This window comes from Zootermopsis nevadensis, unplaced genomic scaffold (assembly GCF_977971745.1).
Source record: "Zootermopsis nevadensis isolate Lab colony 2312 unplaced genomic scaffold, Znev_1.0 Znev_ptg000003l, whole genome shotgun sequence".
Lineage (NCBI taxonomy): Eukaryota > Metazoa > Arthropoda > Insecta > Blattodea > Termopsidae > Zootermopsis > Zootermopsis nevadensis.
In genome coordinates this window covers 9,861,483-9,881,047 of record NW_028259135.1, presented here as the reverse complement: position 1 = coordinate 9,881,047, position 19,565 = coordinate 9,861,483, and the positions used below count along the sequence as shown (strand labels likewise).

Sequence of the window (19,565 nt, the reverse complement as noted above, 5' to 3'; positions counted from 1 at the left end):
GAAAAAATGATCCATAAAAACGTCGATTACATCTGTGGTCGAAAGGACACGGTCCTTACATCGCATGTGCTGCAAGCTTCGAGGAGGTGGAAAAAGGCGATTTATAAAAATGTCACGTTTTTGGGGGTAGATGGGAACTACCACCGCCATATAAAAATCTCTGCAGAATGTCAACGTGGAATATCCACCCCGTCTAGATAAAAAAAAACTTTGCGGGCTTCACTTCTCGCCGCCTCGTCCAGGAATACGCAATTCGAAACGCTTAAGAATGGATTCGATGTGGTTGTTCAGCTAAGACGAAACACCAATCGAATAAACGTATTAAACACGGGAAATATTTATTGAATGAACAACAGGTAGATTTAGAGGTACGTTCTGAATAGACATTATTCGATCTAAAAAAATAATGCAATGTTTATGTGATTGTGTGTTCTTTCATATACCAGACTGTACTACTAGATGACCATTATGTTCTGTAAAGGAAAAATAACGATTTGTTATCGACTGGAAGAAATGGTCTTATGTCACAAAATCCATTTGAACGAAAACTCGTCTTTCGATTCCTTTCTGTGTAGCGTGAATAGGGGATCAATGCCTATTGAAACTGTAACGGGCATGTATAAACCTTCGTATGATTCTCACTGTAAACAGCGATTATTTCTTTAAACAGCGTTAACCAGTTGATCTCTCTAATGGTGAAGTGTCGTGTTTACTTCGCGGTACGGACTGAATCATTAAATATAATTCAGACGAACTTGCCACTGCAAGCTTCTCATGCAGCCCTCCCGATTTAGGTTGATAAAAATTTACCACCCCTTAACGCCGTCAAAATTTACCCCCCCCCCCCCCCCCCCTCAGTATAAACTTCTAAATTATGTTCCAAACTTCCAAATTAATAGCCTCAGCTTTCTCTAATACAAAATTCAAAATTCTTTCTTCTCTGCAAATTATCGAACTAACGTCTTCACTCTTACTTTATCCTTAACAGAAGGACGAGCGGGCATTGCCTGGGAACCTTCTAACTATAAGATGCTCTTTCTCCCCTCCTGAAATCGAAGTGTCTCTCACTTCTCCCCCCACCAATTTCCTCTCTCTCTCTCTCTCTCTGGCTTCAAGGGGTTAATTAGCGTTATTTAACATTTTATTTCCTTAAACAGCGTTAACTGGATCTTTGTAATGGTGTACTTCTTCTGACGTATTAAGGCTGAAACACGTTCTGTAGATTTGTCATGGTGATTTATGTAACAAATTCAGGCAACGTCATTACTGTCCGGTAAACTTTGATTGTAGTTCACGAAACGACACGACGCCAAGGGGGAAAAATTATTGCTTTCAAACACATTAGTTCGCAGTCATTGGCTGCCGACGGGAGTAATTTGTGTACGCTCTGGGGATACGAGACTTCTGTTAACCACGATATACACTGAATGCTAAAGCGCGTGTTTTTTTTTATTCCGCGTTGCCAGGGAAACTTGTCACAACTTTTGTGTTAATTTCCAGATGCCTGTGCAAGGCCTTGATTTAACAGCGCACAAATTACAGATCGCAGTTTGTATGGATTCTGTGGGAATTTCTACTTCATGTAAAAACGAATTGCCAAAGTACGGGGCCAGTTTCAGTTATAGGAATGTCGTTTTGTGCCTTGCATCTGTGATAATAGTACAGTTAAAGACAAAGACTTAAAACTTCTTCTGACTTACAGAAATTATTTTAGAAGCAGTATCAGAATTAAAGACAGTGACGTTATAAAGAAGATGGCTGCCTTCTGGGTTGTTGTCTGGCAGAACTTTACGGACGTTTCAGAGGTTCTTGCTGCCTCCATCATCAGGGCGATGAGTAAGCCGCGCTACTGGAAATGGGAATAACGTAATAATTTAGATTAATGAACACAGTTTCCGTTTAACGCGATTTTCAGTGCGTCTGCAGGTCATTGAACTGGGGTTCGATCCCCTACGGGGGCAGAGGATTTTTCCTCTAGCCTCTGCGTCCAGACCGGCTCTGGGGCCCACCCAGCCTCCTATCCAATTGGTACCGGGATCCTTTCCCGGGGGTAAAGCTCGGCCGGGGCGTAATGCTGACCACTCACCCCATCTAGTGCCGAGGTCAAGAAAGAGTAGGAGTTATAAACTCCTCTCCCCCCAAATGACATACGTGGCGTGTAGCGGGACGGCTTTGAAGTGTCAGTGAAGTTTCCGTCCATTTCTGCTCGTTCCTCGGACTCTCACCCCTCAGAAGCGTGTGGTTGGTTCTGTATTCGCAGACTGTTCTTTGCTTACAATCGACTGCTTCCCTTACCGGGTGTTCGTGAACAAATGCCTGTCTAAGTGGGTCGGAACGGTTCCGAGAGTAAGGCACGGAGATCGATATGTTCGATGTATATATGTTGCATACTGGAGGAAAAAGGGCGCAAGTCTTTGAAGATGATGAGAGTCGGGTAGGGAGGGCAGTGGGCAGGGTGGTTGTGACGTCACACAATACCGCAGTCTGCCGCGAAGCGCGGAATTATGCGGATGTGTAAGTTCTGTTAGTGTGTGTGTCTCCGAGGTACGGCCTGTTGACGCGAGCCTGTCAATACGGTACGTTACTTTCATGTTTCTGTTTCTGAAACAAACTGTTTTATTGATGGTTTATTTACGGTAATATGATTATTACCCGTATTTACTTTAATATCTCGATTTTCAAAATGAATAGATTATTTTCTTAAACTGCGTTAACCAATTGATCTTTGTAATGGGGAAGTGTTGTGTTTTCTTCGCGGTACGGACTGAATTCTTAAATAATATTTATACGAGCTTCGGCTTAAAAAATTGTCACAAACCTCTATTTTGTAGAATTTGACAGATTTAAGAAAAACGTTAAGAACTATGTCCTGTAGATTACTTTGTGTACTGCGTATGTTACGGGCTGAACGACAGTGGTTCGATTCCCCGCAGGGCAGAATTTTTTTCTTCGCCAAAGCTTCCAGACCGGCTCTGAGGCCAACCCAGCCTCACATTTTTGTGGGTCTCTGGGTCTCTCTTCTAGATGTTAAGGCGGTCGGAACGTGACACTGCCCACTCACGTGTATCTGTTTCCAATGTTATGAAGGAGTGGAGTTTTACATACTTTAAAATCTCTCTTCACTCCAACTATTTTTCCCTTTTTGAGTATTTGTTCGGGGAGAATGATTGAAAGGGACATGGATGTTCATAAAGACCACATTTTATGTCAGTGACTTTTACGACGAACAATTTTTGAGAAATTTGAGAACAGTGTGGGCTGCGAATAAATAGGCTTTTGACGCAACGACTATACGAGGTGCGATCGGAAAGTTTCCAGACTGTGTCAATAGAGGGCGAACCGGATGTAGTACGAGCTTCTGCCGCTAGGGGGTGCGGCCTACATTCATAGTGAATCAGTGTGCCAGCCGGCATCATCGAATTAGCATTTGTTTCTTAGTTACGGGCGTTTTGGTAGTGCATTACACCGACCCTCCTGCGATTTCGGAATGGCGTGTGCATCAAATTTTGCCAAAGACTCGCCAAAACGGCTACGGAAACCTATGAAATGCTAAAGCAAGCATTTGGGGAGTCCGCAATGGGTCGTGCACAAACTTTTGTATGGCATTCACGTTTTAAAAATGGCCGAACCTCTGTCGATGATGACGAGCGTTCTGGACGACCATCTTCGAGCACAACGCCCGAAAATGTTACGAAGATTCGGCAGGCCATTCACGAAGATGGACGTCGTACCATCAACGACTTGTGCGACATTGTTGGGATAGGCTATGGGACCTGTCAGCTGATTCTAAAGGAAGAACTCCACATGCGACGCATCATGACAACGCGCCAGCGCACACCGCCCTCAAAGTTCGGCAGTTTTTGGCCTCAAACACCATGGCCGTCATCCCGCACCCTCGTTATTCGCCGGATTTAGCTCCGTGTGACTTCTTCCTCTTCCCTAAGATGAAAATTCAGCTAAAGGGAAGGAGATTTGAGACGATAGAAGAGATTCAGGCAGAATCGCAGATGGTGCTTGACAGGCTGACAAAGAAAGATTTCCAGGGATGCTTCCAGGCTTGGCAGCGGCGCTGGGATCGTTGTGTTCACTCCCAGGGGAACTACTTCGAGGGTGGTGGATGAATTTAATACCTGAGATAAGTGTACGGGTTTTTATACGCGCAGTCTTGAAACTTTCCGATCGCACCTCGTAATAGGTCGACACGGGGCAAAAAACAAAATTTGCGCACCAAATTTTATTTCAGACCGCTCATACTAAATTTAATCGAAATACGTTTATCTGTTTAGAGCAGTGGTTTCCAATTTTGTTTTCAGTTCTCGGGTCACCTAGACGTCATGATTTCCTCTTCGGGACCCCGTGTATAATTTATTTTTATGCCACTTTCAATCTAGGAGTAATATTTTTAATCCGAAAATGTGACGTCACTCTGTAATCATCTGTTTATGTCAACAAATAAAATAATTTAATTGCCAATTTAGGTAAAGACCGCCATTGCTCGATTTTAATTACGGAAAATAATGGTGCAGTTCGTGGAGCGTAGTTTGGAAAACAGTGGTTTGGTTTAGACCGTAAGACAAGAAGCTTAACGATGACTGTCTGCTGACATGTTCCGCCATGCATTCTAGTGCCTCTGAGACATCAGTCAGTATATACCACACTACACGGCGCAATATCCCTAAAGACAGCCGTCTTAATCCTTGAGAACCTGAAACCTCACACTTGCGTGGAATCCCCATTGTGCGTCACGCAAAGAACGCATTGCCACGCACCCTCGACATTTGTTTCGCGCGCCGCCAAAGCCTCGCCCCATCGCAACAGTTGTAAAAAAAATGCGATGTTAAACTACAGTAACGTTCAAAAGTTTGTTCTGCGCTGCATCTGAATTCTTCCGTAAATAGACGTGTTACAAGGGCACTGCATTGTGTATCTTGTTTCCTCAGCTGGTTCACATTTATTACAGCACAAATGTTCATATTAACGAACATTTTGTACATTGTTTAACACGTCACATTAAAACAAACAGGCATGATTAATTTTCTGTTGTTTAGAAGGTGACGTAACTAGGAGGTCAGCTAGTCAAAAGAATCGCCTCTCATCCGACTCAGTTTTTACCGTCGTCTTGCAAGAACCCTCGCTATGTGTGCTGCTAACTAACTAACTACCTAACTAACTAACTAACTAACTAACTAACTAACTAACTAGAAGGCCTACCGAACCCGAAGGTTCATCACCGAATTAACCAAAGCCCTCCAATTGGGCCAACAAAATTCAGTCTCCTTCAACTCCTATCTCCCATAGATCCCGTCTGACATTATCCTCTCATCTACGTCTAGGTCTCCCCAGCGGTCTCTTCCTCTCAGGCTTCCCAACCAGTACCCGGAGCACACCTCTTGTCCCATCCATGCGCGCTACATACCCCGCCCATCTCATTCTTCTCGACTTAATCACCCTGACAATACTGGGAGAGGAGTACAGATTTTTAAGCTCGTCATTATGCAGTTTTCTCCACGCCCCATCGTCTTCCCTCTTACGCCCAAATATCCTCCTCAACACCCTGTTCTCAAACACCTGCAATCTGTGTTCCCCCCTCAGAGTGAGAGACCATGTTTCGCACCCATACAAAACAACAGGCAAAATTATTGTTTTGTATACTTTAATTTTCAGGTTCTTAGAAATCAGACGGGAAGACAAAATATTTTGAACTGAGAAGTAGCAAGCATTTCCAGAATTTAATCTCCTCCTAACTTCCTTATGAGTGTCATTTTGATTTGTTATTGTTGTTCCCAGATATTTGAACTTTGTAACCCTTTCAAAGGATTTCTTATGTAGTGCTAGTTTTATCAATTGGTTTCTTCCCTTTAGACTTACCGATCAAAATTTTACATGCATTTCTCATCTTCTCTACATCAGAAGCATCTGTATCCAAAAACATTATTTGTTTTGAAGTAATGGTTGATATTTTCTAAAGCTAATTATTGTAGTGTACATTTTTCTAAGAATTGTAGTTATTTACATAAATCGATTTTATGAGGTTTGAAATATTTGTTCTAGTACGTAACATGATTTCCACTATTTTCCATTCATTTGGGGAAATGACATGGAAAATGTTCTGCCTCTTCAATGTACGGACGTAGATAAGGTCTGATAAAATTCGAATTTGAATTCCGTAGCGTTCATTATCATACACTTTCCTCTACTAAAGTCGAGACCGCTAGCTCAACTATCGATTGTGATCTACTTAGCAAATCTGAGAATTTGATTCAAATCCACTGTCCTGTGTACATAGAAACCTACACCATCATCAGTTATTCGTTAACAGTTCAATACTCAAAGCATCTGTAGGTTCCAAGGTGAAATATATAATTTCGTAAGAGTTTCTTAAACGTTTGCTTTGAACAGAAAGTTTGTTCAAAAGAAGCCGCGACTTACCCGTGTCGTAAGTCACATGAATACAGTCAAAATCCTCCTACTCGATTTCCTTAAGATCCGTTTTAATATTATAATTCCATGTATTCCAAATATGCCAATTTTCCTTTGCTTAGATCCTTCCAAAGAACTCGTCTAAGTCCGAGGCTGTGTAATATTTTGCAAACCCCCCCCCCCCCCCCAAGTTAGAGAACTACCCCTCGTCGGCTGTCCGCAACTACTTATTCGATGTATTTGGAGCTGTCCTCCATATCTGAAGGCCTGCTCCACCCGGATCCTGAAAACGCGCTATGCAGTCGTGACAAGGGCTGGTAACGTGGTACATTCGTGACGGAAATTGAGCAGATTAAAATCACTTGAGTTATGGCTCAGATAGCAAAGGCGGGTTCTTGTGTAATTAATTATCGCGTTCCACAAATGCTGGATAGTTGCTTGTGGAGTAGAATAAGTCTGCTTTCTTGAAGTTAAGAAAATAATAATTGACGAACATTTAACCCTTTGAGCCCGACACTCATGTGATTAATATTTAAGAATCCAGTCCGTACCGCGAAGAAAACACAACTCTTCACCATTACAAAGTTCAATCGATTAACGCTGTTTAAGGAAATGATCGCTGTTTATCGTCAAAATAATACGAAATCATTTACACAGTGTGGAAAAAATGCAGGGTTACTGGTTATTAAAGCGGGTGGTACATATAGTTACCACGGGGCGTTAAACAGTTGAACCTAATTTTGCGTAATATGTTTCGATCATTTCGTTCTCAGAGATGTGGAGGGCGAAGCTAGTGACAGCGACGCGGATCGTCGGGGCAGGTCTCTCGGGCTCTTGGGCCATGGGGCTGTTGATCCTTGTGGGGCACGCCGCCGGGGAAGTGAGTGGCCCCGCCACCATCATATCGCTCGTCATCTCGGCGACAACAGCGCTCCTCACAGGTAACACTGCTCAACTCTTTCAGCAGGACTAGCAGGCATTACAAGTTGGGAATTTAAGTTGATAAAGATGAGACCATCACAGTTTGTAGGTCTGCTCTCCACCAAATATTATAGGATGATCAAGCTAAGAGGGATGGCAAGGGTGGGTTATATCGGAAAGACGATAAATGAATACAAAATTTTTCTTCGTAAGACCTGAAGGGAAGAGTCCACTTGGGAGACATATGACCAGATGGGACGATCATTTCAAGGTGAATGTTAGAAAAATAGTATATCAGGGAGTGGACTGGATTTATGTGACTCAAGATGATGAACATTGCCGTGGTTTTGTGAACTCTGTTATGAACTTTCCGGTTTTCACTAAGGGCGGGGGGATTTCTTGACTAGCTTAGCGTATTCTTAGCTCCTCAGGAAGGACTGCGTTGCATGGAATCTAATATTTTATCTACAGAATCATGTTATAGCCTAAATTCGCAACGTCAGTACGTTAAATTAACGATCTGTGCCTGTGAGCCATGCGGAATTGTCGATAATCCATGTTTGGACTGGGTCGTATTTATGTTTTTTTTTGTATGTGTGTGTGTCCCATATGGAGTCAGTACGTTTATTACAGCAATCTGATGTTTTATATTTCAGTATGAAATATTGTTTTGCACGTGGAATTCGTACCGCACATTTCAGCGCACCAGTTCTCGTTTCCCGTGTAAATTTCATGGAATGGGTATTTAGTCTGTTATTAATTGACGAAGTGCGGTTCGTCGTTAAAAATGTTAATTCGTGTCTGGCCATCTGCGGTTTTCCACATGTATCCAGTTTTTCCAACATTTAGTTTTATGTATCCGCGGATCGTGAAAAAAAATCTGTGCCTATCGTCGATTGTTCTCATTTTGCTGGATGTTGCACTGTAAAGGCACAAAAAGTTCTCAATTGGCCAGTGCCAAACTTAAGTAACACGATTGGCAAGAAAAAGTCATCGAAATATTGCTGATCACGTGTACACGGCATTATAGCCCAGAAGACCACAATCCAAAGAAGAATCCTTATCCTCGTTAAATGCATAAAATTTTGAGAAATATCCCACCTCTGGAACCATTTGCTTTCCTAACTAAAATCTTTTCGTTGATCAGGATAACAAAGGAAAGTCTTTGAAACGTAGTTCCTAATAGTTGGATCCTACTCTGTGCCTGTTGAAGGAAACGTAGCTCGGATTTAACATTTCGTCTCCTATTAAATGAACCCCAAGATTCAGTGATTGCTAACACTGAGTTGCCAGGCAACGACATTATCGCTTATTTCAGTGCATTGTCTCTTTAGTCCGGGACACGTAATTACTCCAGATTAGAATAGATTAATCAGGAAGTTCTTGGACGAACTTGCGATGTATTCCCCCTCAGATGCTTCAGTCCGTGTGTTGAGGCCAGCAAGAAACATTTATACATATTTAATTAAAATTGTGTCATGTTAATTATGAGCCCTTCTAAGACGACAAATAATTTTAGGTGATGTGTGATTGAGGAACGCACTTTTATAAAACAGTGCCCCACTTGAAATGTTTACAAAAAATAAATAAGTGTGTGAGGAGATCCTGTGATACGCTGTAAATAGGGCTACAAGGCAAAATTCTTATTTTAATGCATTATTTTTTTTGTTACTTGTTCAGTGCTTTGACGTAAAACGAAAGGAGGCCTACATTTAAAGCTTTCTCCCCTCCTGACTGACATAATCTGATTCACAAGGTGAAAAGAAACCCCACAGTTAATAAGTCTTTTCTCTTCTTAAGCTTTTAACTTGTCAACGCTGCAGAATGTTACGTGTATGAACATGGAAGCAACTTCCTTCTGTAGCTGCCCCCCCCCCCCCCCCGGTTTAATATTTTACCTGCTTAGGAGGCTCGAACAGTTCTTGATATAGCATTCTGAAATGAAGCATGGAAATAGGAATTGTATATTTTTTTTGGAAAACGTAAAGCGACGGCGTTGTGGCATTGCCAAAATTTCCTTTGGCTTCTTTGACAACGATCGCTAATGAATGAACCTTTGTACCCGAGTGTGAAATTTATTATGGAGACAGGTTATAAATATTCATACAAACTGTGTATGTGATTTATCATTTATGACACGCAAAAATTACAAATATGGCGAAGTTGCAAAATTTGATGTAGACGGAGTCTGTACGGTTTTTTTAAGTATAAAATGAAATAGTAAAATATCATCAGGGCGATGATTGTGGAGGCAGCAGGCACTTCCTAAACGTCGATAAACTTGTGTCATGTTACAAGACGCGACATAAAAGAATTTTTTTTTTAACTCAGAATAAGGATCGAGGTTTCATGCCTCATAAAAGGAAAATGTGCCCAAAACAAGACTGGGTCATCTTGTGTGCGACACTACAGGATGACTGTTGGGCGTGGCAGCATAACGCCACGGGGTTTGCATCCTACGTACATGCATTGTGCATTAACACTCGTCTCAGTCCTTAACTTTCTTTTGATATCAGAATTAAAGGACGAAGCATTCTGTCCGTCTGTTCCTTAGGGTTAAGCGGTGCAATATGGCAGTCTTTACCCTGTACTCGACTTTCAATTTATTATTCTCTCTTTTCAGTTTGAAGCCCTGTAATGTAAAACTTGGCAAAAGTTCTTCTTCTTCATATAATAGATACCAAAATACGGTTTAGAACAGCAGACACCACTTCGAAGAAGAAGTTGAAAAATGTGTTTCCTATGTAATGCCAGAAGGTGCAGTGGAGTACAGTGGCTTATAACTTGCAGGCGGATGGTTGCCTGGAATGCGCGGGGCGGGTGGAATGCAGATAATATCGGAGAAACTGTCTCCCCACTCTGTCCTATTCGTCCTTATATACAGCGAACAAAAAAATTAGGGGGGTGACCCCCGTATTGGAATTGCTGCATTCTTGTTTCCAGAACTGACTCTTAGACCCGTTGCAGTCACCTGCAAATTTGGTACTAGAAGATAACAGAACTTTACCAACTTTATCGCCTAAAAAGTCTTGAATCCGCCAGCCTTACTTATACCCTATGACCTGCATGTTCGTATTATTGATTACAAAGAAACTGAATGGTATTAAAGCGGTCTGTCCCCTCCAATAGCTTGATGCTCATACCAAATTTTATGAAAATCGGTCCGTTCATTAAACAGGTATTAAGTGGGGGTCAGTCACGGGGAGGATATGATGACGCCATAAACCTATATTTCTTTTAAAAAGAAGGAAATTAAAATAATAACCCTCTCTAGTGCGACATGTCACGCCAGAAGTATTTTAATCAAGAGATATGAGGTTTTCACGTCGGTAGGACGTCGTTTTATTTGGTTTTGGTGTCATGTAAACTCGTAGATAGGAACGTACTTTCTCCATCTTCAGGGGCTTCAGCCTTTGCTTTACACAGTTGTGTAGGTTATGTATCCTGAAATGATATGATGATCGTCGCTTCTTTAAAAATAATCCATTATTCGTCTGGAAGGACAAGAAAATCATGGAGACTCCGAAGCAGGATTGCCAGTCTTCGAACTACGAATCATAACTAATCTCTCGATTAGCTTTCGAGTTTGCTGGCTTCATAGTTAAATATGCATCTGTGAGTTATTTAATAGCGACGCTGCTTCTAAGTGAGGAGAATAATTATAAACAAATATTTGTTCCGTCATAACTTTATCACATCTGAACACCTTACACTTTATTCTGTTGGAAATTTTTTTCCTGTCTCAGCCTAAATAGATATTTGTCATTTTTTTATAGACGACAGCTTCACCCCCGTTTCCGTAGGCAACACATCACACTCCGCTGTTTGTTGGGCTGCGTAGATCCCCAGGTGCAGGACACATGCCTTTATCTGCGAGCGTAAAGATGGTGTATTGCTTCCCCCTTGAAATAGTTTCGTCTCGTCACCTAGCAACGGAAATATTAAGCTGCTTTGTGTTGTAATGACGTCGGTGTTCCGTTCAGAATGAAGAGTCATCAACGAATATATTTTAGAGTGCTGTTCTGTGTAGGGCATTGGCGATTGCTACAGTAATCCATCAGTTTCCTGTAGTGACTGATAAAACCACGATAAAGTACCGGTCTACATTCGAAGCTAGGTCCTCATGAATATTCAAAAAGCCCCTGTGTTTCGAAATCTTGTTGCCAGTCGGTGTATTTCCTTGTCAGGATGTCTACTGCCAAATGCTACAAACAGCAGCAAAATATTTCGATGTGAAGTAATGTTCGCGAATGAACACACGTTTTGGTCCAGAATACACCATGTTCGCCTAGTAACCAGGGTGACCTCGACTGGGGGGGGGGGGCAGTCTATTATTACAAGAGGGTGGACGTACTTCTAACTTCATTTATGAACATTAGCACGCAATTATTATTGGGTTACTTTTTGAATGATACAATCTGTATTTGCGTCACTAATCTCTTGTGACCGCATCAGAACGTGGACTTGACCCCCGACCTCTGTAATCCGATGACGGTTTTAAAACACCTCTTCAGTGTTTATCTGTGACATGTGTAAGACAGAGAAGCCATTATTTCGTATTATGTTGTCAGTCCCGTGGAACAGAGTCTTCTTTCTTGAGAAGCTGATAATCTCTCAGCTAATCAGGAAATTTCCAGCCTTGTATGGAACCCGAAATTTCACAAGAACCCATCACTGGACTCTCTTCTAGTTCGGTCCAAACTAAAACCCCATTTATTAATATTGATTTATTTATTATCCTCGTACCGGACGTCGTGGTTGATTGGTTAACACTCCCACTTCTGGTCAAAATCTCGGCCCAGAGACCGGGTATCTTGACTGAGGGTTTTCGTGGTTTTCCTCAGTCCTTCCTGAAAATGCCGGAATTGCACCTTCAATTAATCCATGACCGCTTCCTTCCACGTCCTATCCAGTACACCGTCATCGTCTCATTTGACGCTCTGTAGTCTGAGCTACTGAAAAAAGTGTCGTTAAATAAACCACAAATAAATAAATAGAATAATCACGTTTTTACTGTTTTACTCATTTAATTTGCATAATCTTGCGTCTGTTTGCAGGTCTGTGTCGGGGCGACCTGGAGGTGGCACGTGGTTCTGTGGCTGCAAGACACCGTCGACGCCGGTACTTGACAGAGGATTTCGCTGCCTTTCTCACAATGTGGCTCGGACTGCTTTCAAACATGACAGCACTGGCTGCCTGCTCGAGGGGTCTCAGCGCTACCATGGACTACATCAGTGGGGGTCGTGGACAACATTGGATTCAGGCCAAGATCGGACCTCTGCCCGGCGTACTGGGTGGATGTTTTCCTGACTTCATAGCACTGTCCGTCACCATTGTTCCTTCTGTGCTTTTTATGTTGGGACTCGAAGTAAGCAAACTATATGCATTCTGGACTGAAAGACTAAGGAGGACAGTGTTTTAGAAGTTTGTAATCGTTAAACTAGCAAAATTCCCAGTCTTTTATTTAACTACAAGATTAATTGTCACATTGGAAGATGGCTGTCTTCTGGGTTGTAGCTCCGTGTAGTCTGGTATTAGTTTACCAACGTTTCAGAGGTCCTAGTTGCCTCCATCATCAGGGAGGTCACCCTGACACTATTACATGGCACTACAATTCATAAGACAGCCATCTTTGTTTTCACCACCGTGAGTACCCCAAATCCTAATTATCATTTACAAGAGCCTGCCACCGGCCCCTGTCTAGAACCATACGAACCCAGTCCACACTCACATACCCGACATCTTTAGAATCCATTTTAATGTTATTCTATCATCTGTGCTTATGTATGCCAAGTGATGTCATCTGTATATGTGGCTGTAAGGGTGTTCTGACTTAGGTAGTGTGATTACAACTTCGAAATGTAAAGATTTATTAGTCTTGGTTTCTGTTGTTTTAATATGCCTACTTTTTATTTTAGGGGGTGGTAACTCATTATTCATGTACATCGTTTCAGAACTCTGCTGCACTGCAGTTCCTGCTGAATTTCAGTTTGGTCGCGACGTTAGTGTTCTTTCTCGCGGTCGGCTCGATGCAGACCGACACCTCCAACTGGACTGGGCAGAATTTCATGGCTGCCGGGTGGTCGGGGGTGCGTTAACGTTTACCTTCTTTCCGAATACCATGAGATGTATGGTTCTTGTGGTAAAGATGTTGATTCATGGCTTCTGGGTCTTTGCCATGCAGACTTGTAGGTAGATACTAATGTTTCAGGGAAACGTACTGGCCTGTAACTTCAGCTCTGAAGATTGAGGCAGTTTGTTCCTCCAAAATATTGGTTTCTACTTATAAATCCCCGTGGTATTTGCAACCCGGCAGGTCGATGCTGAAGTGACAGGTCACTCTGTGGTTGCAGCTGCTGACAGGAGCCGCAGTTTGCACCTTCGGCTTCCTCGGTTTTGTTGGCATCGTGTCTCAGAGCTGCGTGCAGAGCCAGGGTCGAAAACTGAGACTTGCCGCCGCTGGCGTCACGCTGCTTGTCATGTTCCTGTCTTATTGTGCCGTCGCTGTGGTGGTCTCCATGATGGTTCAGTTTCAGTGAGTCAATATTCTAATTTTATTCCGGATGCGTTGATGTATTTCTACAAATTGCCGATACCTTATATTAAACCTTGCTTTACGTCAGGTTTGTTTTACACCTGGCGCAGTCGCCGGACTTGAAATTAAACATAGCGTATGATAGTTTCTCATTCGGAAATAAACAATTTTGACATCGGGGATGGAACCCAGAATCTTTTGAATACTATTCTAGCGTACTAACCGCTATACCACTGGGGCAGACCTTTATAATATATTGTACTCTTTGAATGCTGACGCTTTATGAATAAATTACACAAATCTGACTCTCCGACAGTCTTGGTGGCACAAAATGAAAGAAAATGTCTTATTGCGCAAAATGTTTGTGGTATTCTTACCACTTTGAAACTGAGTGTTGAAGATAGAAAATGTAACAAATTGTAATCAGTGAAGTGAATTTGATTGTGTTTATTGATGCTGTAGAAACATGAGGGAGGTGTAAAGTGGCCTATCCACGTACAAGTCTGACTTGTGAGTCTGGCTCGGCGAGCTTGACTCGTGAGCCGGGCTCGGATATATTTCTCCACACGTGCATAGCAGACTCGGCTCGTGACATCCCACCCACAAATGAGTTTGGCTCAATGGAACTCGAGCCGAGCCAGACTCGTACGTGGATGGGCCGCTTAAGAAACGTTATGAAGCACAGACACAAACTGTGGACAGATTTTAAGTAATTATAACTGACAGTCGGTAGTATAACGTACTGAATTTCTAGTCTTGGTTTTTCTGATTTTGTGTGTTAGGGCTCTGAACTGGTCTCCTGTGCCTCTCCTTCGTGTGTTTGAGATCCGTGATGTTGACTGGGCGCGCCTGGTGATGGCGACTCTCAGTATACTGGGCCTTTCTCTGGCCTTGCTCGAAGTGTGCACTCCTCTGTATGTGCTGGTTGTGTGTTTGAGCAGTGAGTATCGTATCAGGTGTCGGCTTGAAAGAGGTTCTATCCCCTTGCAATGGGCAGCATATCTGATTGGTCAGAGTTAAATAAGGAACTGAGGTGTTTTGTTGTTACTGTAGGAGAGGAATGGCGAATATTACCGTGCGCCTTGGGTAGAGAGAATGCCAGTACGGGCACACCGGTACTAGCGATATTGGCCGCTGGGATACCTGCCAGTCTCCTGGCCTGCGTCTGTCCGCTGTGGCTGCTGGTACAGGTGATGTGTGTGGGTCCACTCATTGATCACGCTTTTATAGCCGCCACAGTAATCCATAGGCGCTACCAGCCACACACACCTGTCAGGACCAAGAATGCTGCAGGTCTGTTACTGCCAGCATAACTTTTCTTATTCTGCTGTTCTTGAAAGTTCACGTATCTTAATGCCATGCCATCGCAGGTTATGTTCTGTTTTGCGTTGATAAAATGTAGGTTTTGGTATTTAAGAACAGGATGCTGATGAGAATATTTGTAAATAAGAGAGCTTTATAAGTTCTGCTCTTTACCAAATATTATTAGGATGATCAGATGAAGGTGGATGAGATGGGTACATCATACATTTGGGAGAGGTGTGAAGTTTTTTATAAAATTTTAATGTGGAAACATGAATAATGCACTTGGCAGACCTAGACATAGATGGGAGGGTATTGTCTGTCACTAAATAGACATGGGAGTAAGAATTATGCATTTATTTTGCAGAGATAAAATTAATTTTTTTGCTGCGTTAAATCAGATTTTTTTGCTTGAACTAACGGTGACATATCGCATTTAAAGATAAAATTGTACAATATAGTTGATAAAAGAAATGGTTATTATTTATTTTATAAATGCTGTTCTCATTAGATAATTTCTTTCAGATAAGAGGGTGAATTATCATCATATGGATCAAAATTCCATGTCACTTTGTCATCCACTTGATGATTATGATGAGTTTGATGACGACGATACAGAGGCAGAAGGGCAGAAACAACATAAGTTAACAGTTCGTTGTCTGAAGTCTGGCCTGGGCTTCCTGCCAGCTGTCCTTCGTCAGCATGTCTCGTCAGGACCCCTCCAGCAATACTACACCAGCCTCTCCAGTCCAGGCGCCGTCCATAATGGCATTCCTCGAACACAGACTGACCTGAGCAGTGCCACGTTCTCTTCCGAGTCCATCGACGTCACGTATATGGATCCCGATAGCATCAGTCTAGTGCAGAGAAATGTAATGAAAAATGAAATTAACCACAGCTTTAGCAATGGAACTATTGTAACATCATTATCTTATGATTCGATGACACAGGGTCAAATGGATACAAGGTATATGACTAATGGTTCTGTGACCTCTCTGAAATCTATTGAATCAGTGATCATGGATCAAAGTGAATTAGAATTGAAAAATGTTCCTGTTCCCTCAGTAAAGTGTCCAAATTCTGTGATCCATATTCAGGACGACGCAAAAATTATCGGTGATCACCCGTTCGTCTCGACAGAATCTCGTCTTTCCGCGGAACGACGTCAAGATTCTGTTGGTTCGTCATGTTCTTTAAATGGTGATGAAGAAGGCAGCAAGGTTACTTGTCATGGTTCTGTAAATTCTTCAAGGAAAGCGTTTAATTTTAGTAACGGGAAACTAATAATAAATGGAGATGCAATCGAAGACTTATCAATGGTCGGAAGTGACTGTGACACGCTGTCCGCAAATGGGGCCAAACGTTGTAATAATGAAAGTGGAGCCACAGGGTACGAAGAACAGGACAGAACGACACACAGTGCAGGTGATGATTCTGATACTGACAATGAGGGTGCAACACTGTCTTCCGCATCGACGTGCGGCGGAGAGGCAGACGATAGTGACGACAGTACGACGGACATTGATGCCATAGTGGCAGAGTACAAGGAGCGGATTAAAGTAAGAATAAGGCAACAGGGTGTTAATTATCAAATAGAATGTCATATTTTGAAGAATTGTATTTAATGAAAGAATTGGCTTATGAAGATTATTCGTTTTAGAAGACGGCCGTCTTCTGGGTTGTAGCACTGCGATCAGGGCATCGCCCTGATGATGGAGTCAGCAAGGACCTCTGAAACGTTGGTAAACTTTGACCAGACTGCATGGCACTACAACCCATAATACAGCAGTCATCTTCATGCTCATTGCCATGAGAACCTCAGATCTTACTTTTTGACTGTGATATATGTTGACTTTTATGATTGCCGCAAAAATGTATGAACAAACAGAGAAAATATTTTTGTAACAGGGATTTTTATGTTAGCTCTGATCATTGTTTGCAGAAGTTCACTGTTTTAACAGGTAGCCACAACGCTGACAGGTGTGCAGCCAGTAGCGTGCGAACCCACTCCAGCAACAGGTCGACGTGTCACGCTGTCGTTGGTCGGGGTTCTGGTCTGCGCGTTGGTGGCGGGGATAGCTACAGTCCGTCCCGAAGCCGCGAGTCTGTGGTGTGGGAGCCTGGGTGTTGCGGGAACCCTGTTTCTCCTAGCTGCGATCGCACGGCAACCACAAAACCATCGGGGAGCGGAAACCACCGTGCCTCTTGTCCCTTGGCTGCCAGCCGCAGTGGTTCTCATCAACACAATCCTGTGTTCGCAGCTTTTGGCGACCGTCTGGCCAGCCAGCGTCCTCTGGCTAGCTACAGGTGTGCAGCCAAGTTACTGCTGAACTATTTCAAATTCTCTGTGAAACACACACAGCACATCTGTCACCGGTCGTCTATAATCTTGTCGCAGGTCTCGTACTTTATTGGCGAAAACGCTGTCGGTGGTGGCCACGTAACTCTCCAGGGACTGGAGGTGGTAGTGGCTCAACTCGGAGAGAACGTATTCGTCTTCATGCGCCTCCTCACCATCCCACGGTGTCCACGCTGATTCCCAGTCATCGACATCTCCCAGACGACCGGGTCGGTCGGCTGACTCGAGTAGACACCATCTTGATATCCAGATGATTATATATTCATAATTCGTAAATAAATTGAATAACGTCTTCATTAAGCTTTTTTTGGCTTCTGTGGGACGGTGATTGGTTCGGTCATGACGGAGATCTTAATGAAAGAAATCGCTGGAATAGCGTTCTGGGCCTCGTTCTAAATAAATGGCGACTAATCCTATTTAATGCGTTTTACGAGTAATTTCTTAATACTAGTTTAACCAGTTTAGATGATTTGATTTAATACTGATCACACGTCCGTGAGGTCCGGAGTCCATTTTCTCAGAGGAAAAAAAAAGCACGTGCCAACGAAAATAATGGCTTGTGTTTTGAAATGGGTTTTTTTGTGCCTATTTTACTCTCGGTCAGCGAATCAATTAAATATGTGATAAATTATGTATTATTATAATATCCCTTGTAAATAAAAGTACCGAAATATGTTATGACCCAGATGTGAAAATTCCTTTCCTTTTCGAAACGTGGCGATTGTGTGAGGTTGAGGCTTTATTTTAAGTTTTGAATGAATTTGTTTTGGCTGTTTTGTTATGGTTGAATAAATTAAGTTCGTAAAACACTTTTGGTGGCCTCGTTATTTTAATAATGATCTTACATGTGTGTTTGTACAGGTTCATCTTTACAATTTAAAAGAGAAGAAGTGGTACAAATATGGATGAAAAAAACAGCGATAAAAGAGTTTGTGTTCATGTCCGTGGGATCAGAATCTGACAAGAAAAAAATTGTGCAGTATGTTTTAAAAATTTCAAGACTAAAATTTTACGTGTTCTGTGTCGGAAAACTTGAAGGTAAGTGACCGTTTGCTAGACATTGCTGTAGATGGAAACATAATATTAAAAAATCTAACATTTAATACAGGTAACTACAGTGAGGTTGCGGAGTGGATTCTGGTTAATCATCCATCTTATTGTGTTTCTTGGTATTGCGTGAGTACAGCAAACTCGAGCATCGCGAAGATCATCTTAATTTTTTTTGTGTTCCGCCCAGCATGTCCAGTCACCCTGACAGCTTTCAACCGGGAACGCCGACATCACCCCAATAAACATCAAAAGTAATATTTTCATGTTTATTAATTCATTAATTATACTTGTTAAGTATCATGTTATTATAACCTCATTTTTTCTTATGTCTTAAATTAGTGCTTCGCAGATTTCTTTTTAAAAGGGGGTTTTCAAGAACCTCACCCCCGCGATTGGCGAGGGTGTGCTGTACTGTTTGAATTCTGACTTTGAATTTCGAACCCCAGAAATGTTTATTGTTCCGAAATGCGTATTTTATGTTTTATTCGCATTGATCTACATGAAGCATAGTCTACAGAATTTCGGTCCCCTTTAGTTGAAACATGGAAGATATTTCTGGCGTTTTTATTGTCCTCTTGTGTATATCAAGAAGCTTTATTTGGGAATAATTCACTGTTGACTCTCAATTTGCTAGTAAGTTTCTTTTCTAGTAGTGAGAGGGGAACGGTGGTCGGCAAAACACGTTTACAACACCTGCCGAAACTACCTATTACATTACAATAACTTTTCAGTAAAATCAGTTTCTTTGTGGGTGTCGGGGGAAATGGAGTCTTCTACTGACCTGTGAGGTATAGAGGAAGCTTGCTTTGTAGTAATGCTGAGTCGAGAAAGGAGGAAAAATAAATAAATAAACGAGGTGAGAGGGAGATAAATTCAAGGAAATGAGTCCTTTAGAAGGTAATAATCGCTCAGTTAGTCCAGAAATTCCCCACTTTTCAAACCGAACCAGATGGACCTCTTTGGGGACAAATGGCGGGC

At 42.3% G+C, this 19,565-nt stretch overlaps 1 protein-coding gene across 5 annotated transcripts in view; it reads left to right on the top strand.

The window, feature by feature from the left end:
* The window catches only part of LOC110836256 (uncharacterized), a 29,186-nt gene extending 10,840 nt beyond the window's left edge, over positions 1–18,346 (top strand). Inside the window, exons 1-10 of one of the 5 annotated variants that reach the window (XM_087342434.1) lie at positions 2,493–2,576; positions 7,194–7,361; positions 12,399–12,709; positions 13,296–13,430; positions 13,695–13,876; positions 14,659–14,816; positions 14,930–15,169; positions 15,704–16,737; positions 17,140–17,485; positions 17,577–18,346. In XM_087342434.1, coding sequence (XP_087198560.1) covers positions 7,196–7,361; positions 12,399–12,709; positions 13,296–13,430; positions 13,695–13,876; positions 14,659–14,816; positions 14,930–15,169; positions 15,704–16,737; positions 17,140–17,485; positions 17,577–17,791 — 2,787 coding nt within the window. In that variant the 5' untranslated portion in view covers positions 2,493–2,576; positions 7,194–7,195 and the 3' untranslated portion in view covers positions 17,792–18,346. Of the gene's footprint in view, positions 1–2,492; positions 2,577–7,193; positions 7,362–12,398; positions 12,710–13,295; positions 13,431–13,694; positions 13,877–14,658; positions 14,817–14,929; positions 15,170–15,703; positions 16,738–17,120; positions 17,486–17,576 lie in introns of those variants that run through there. The other 4 variants (XM_087342433.1, XM_087342436.1, XM_087342435.1 and 1 more) reach the window with 4 other exon arrangements.
* Positions 18,347–19,565: the final 1,219 nt, after the last annotated feature.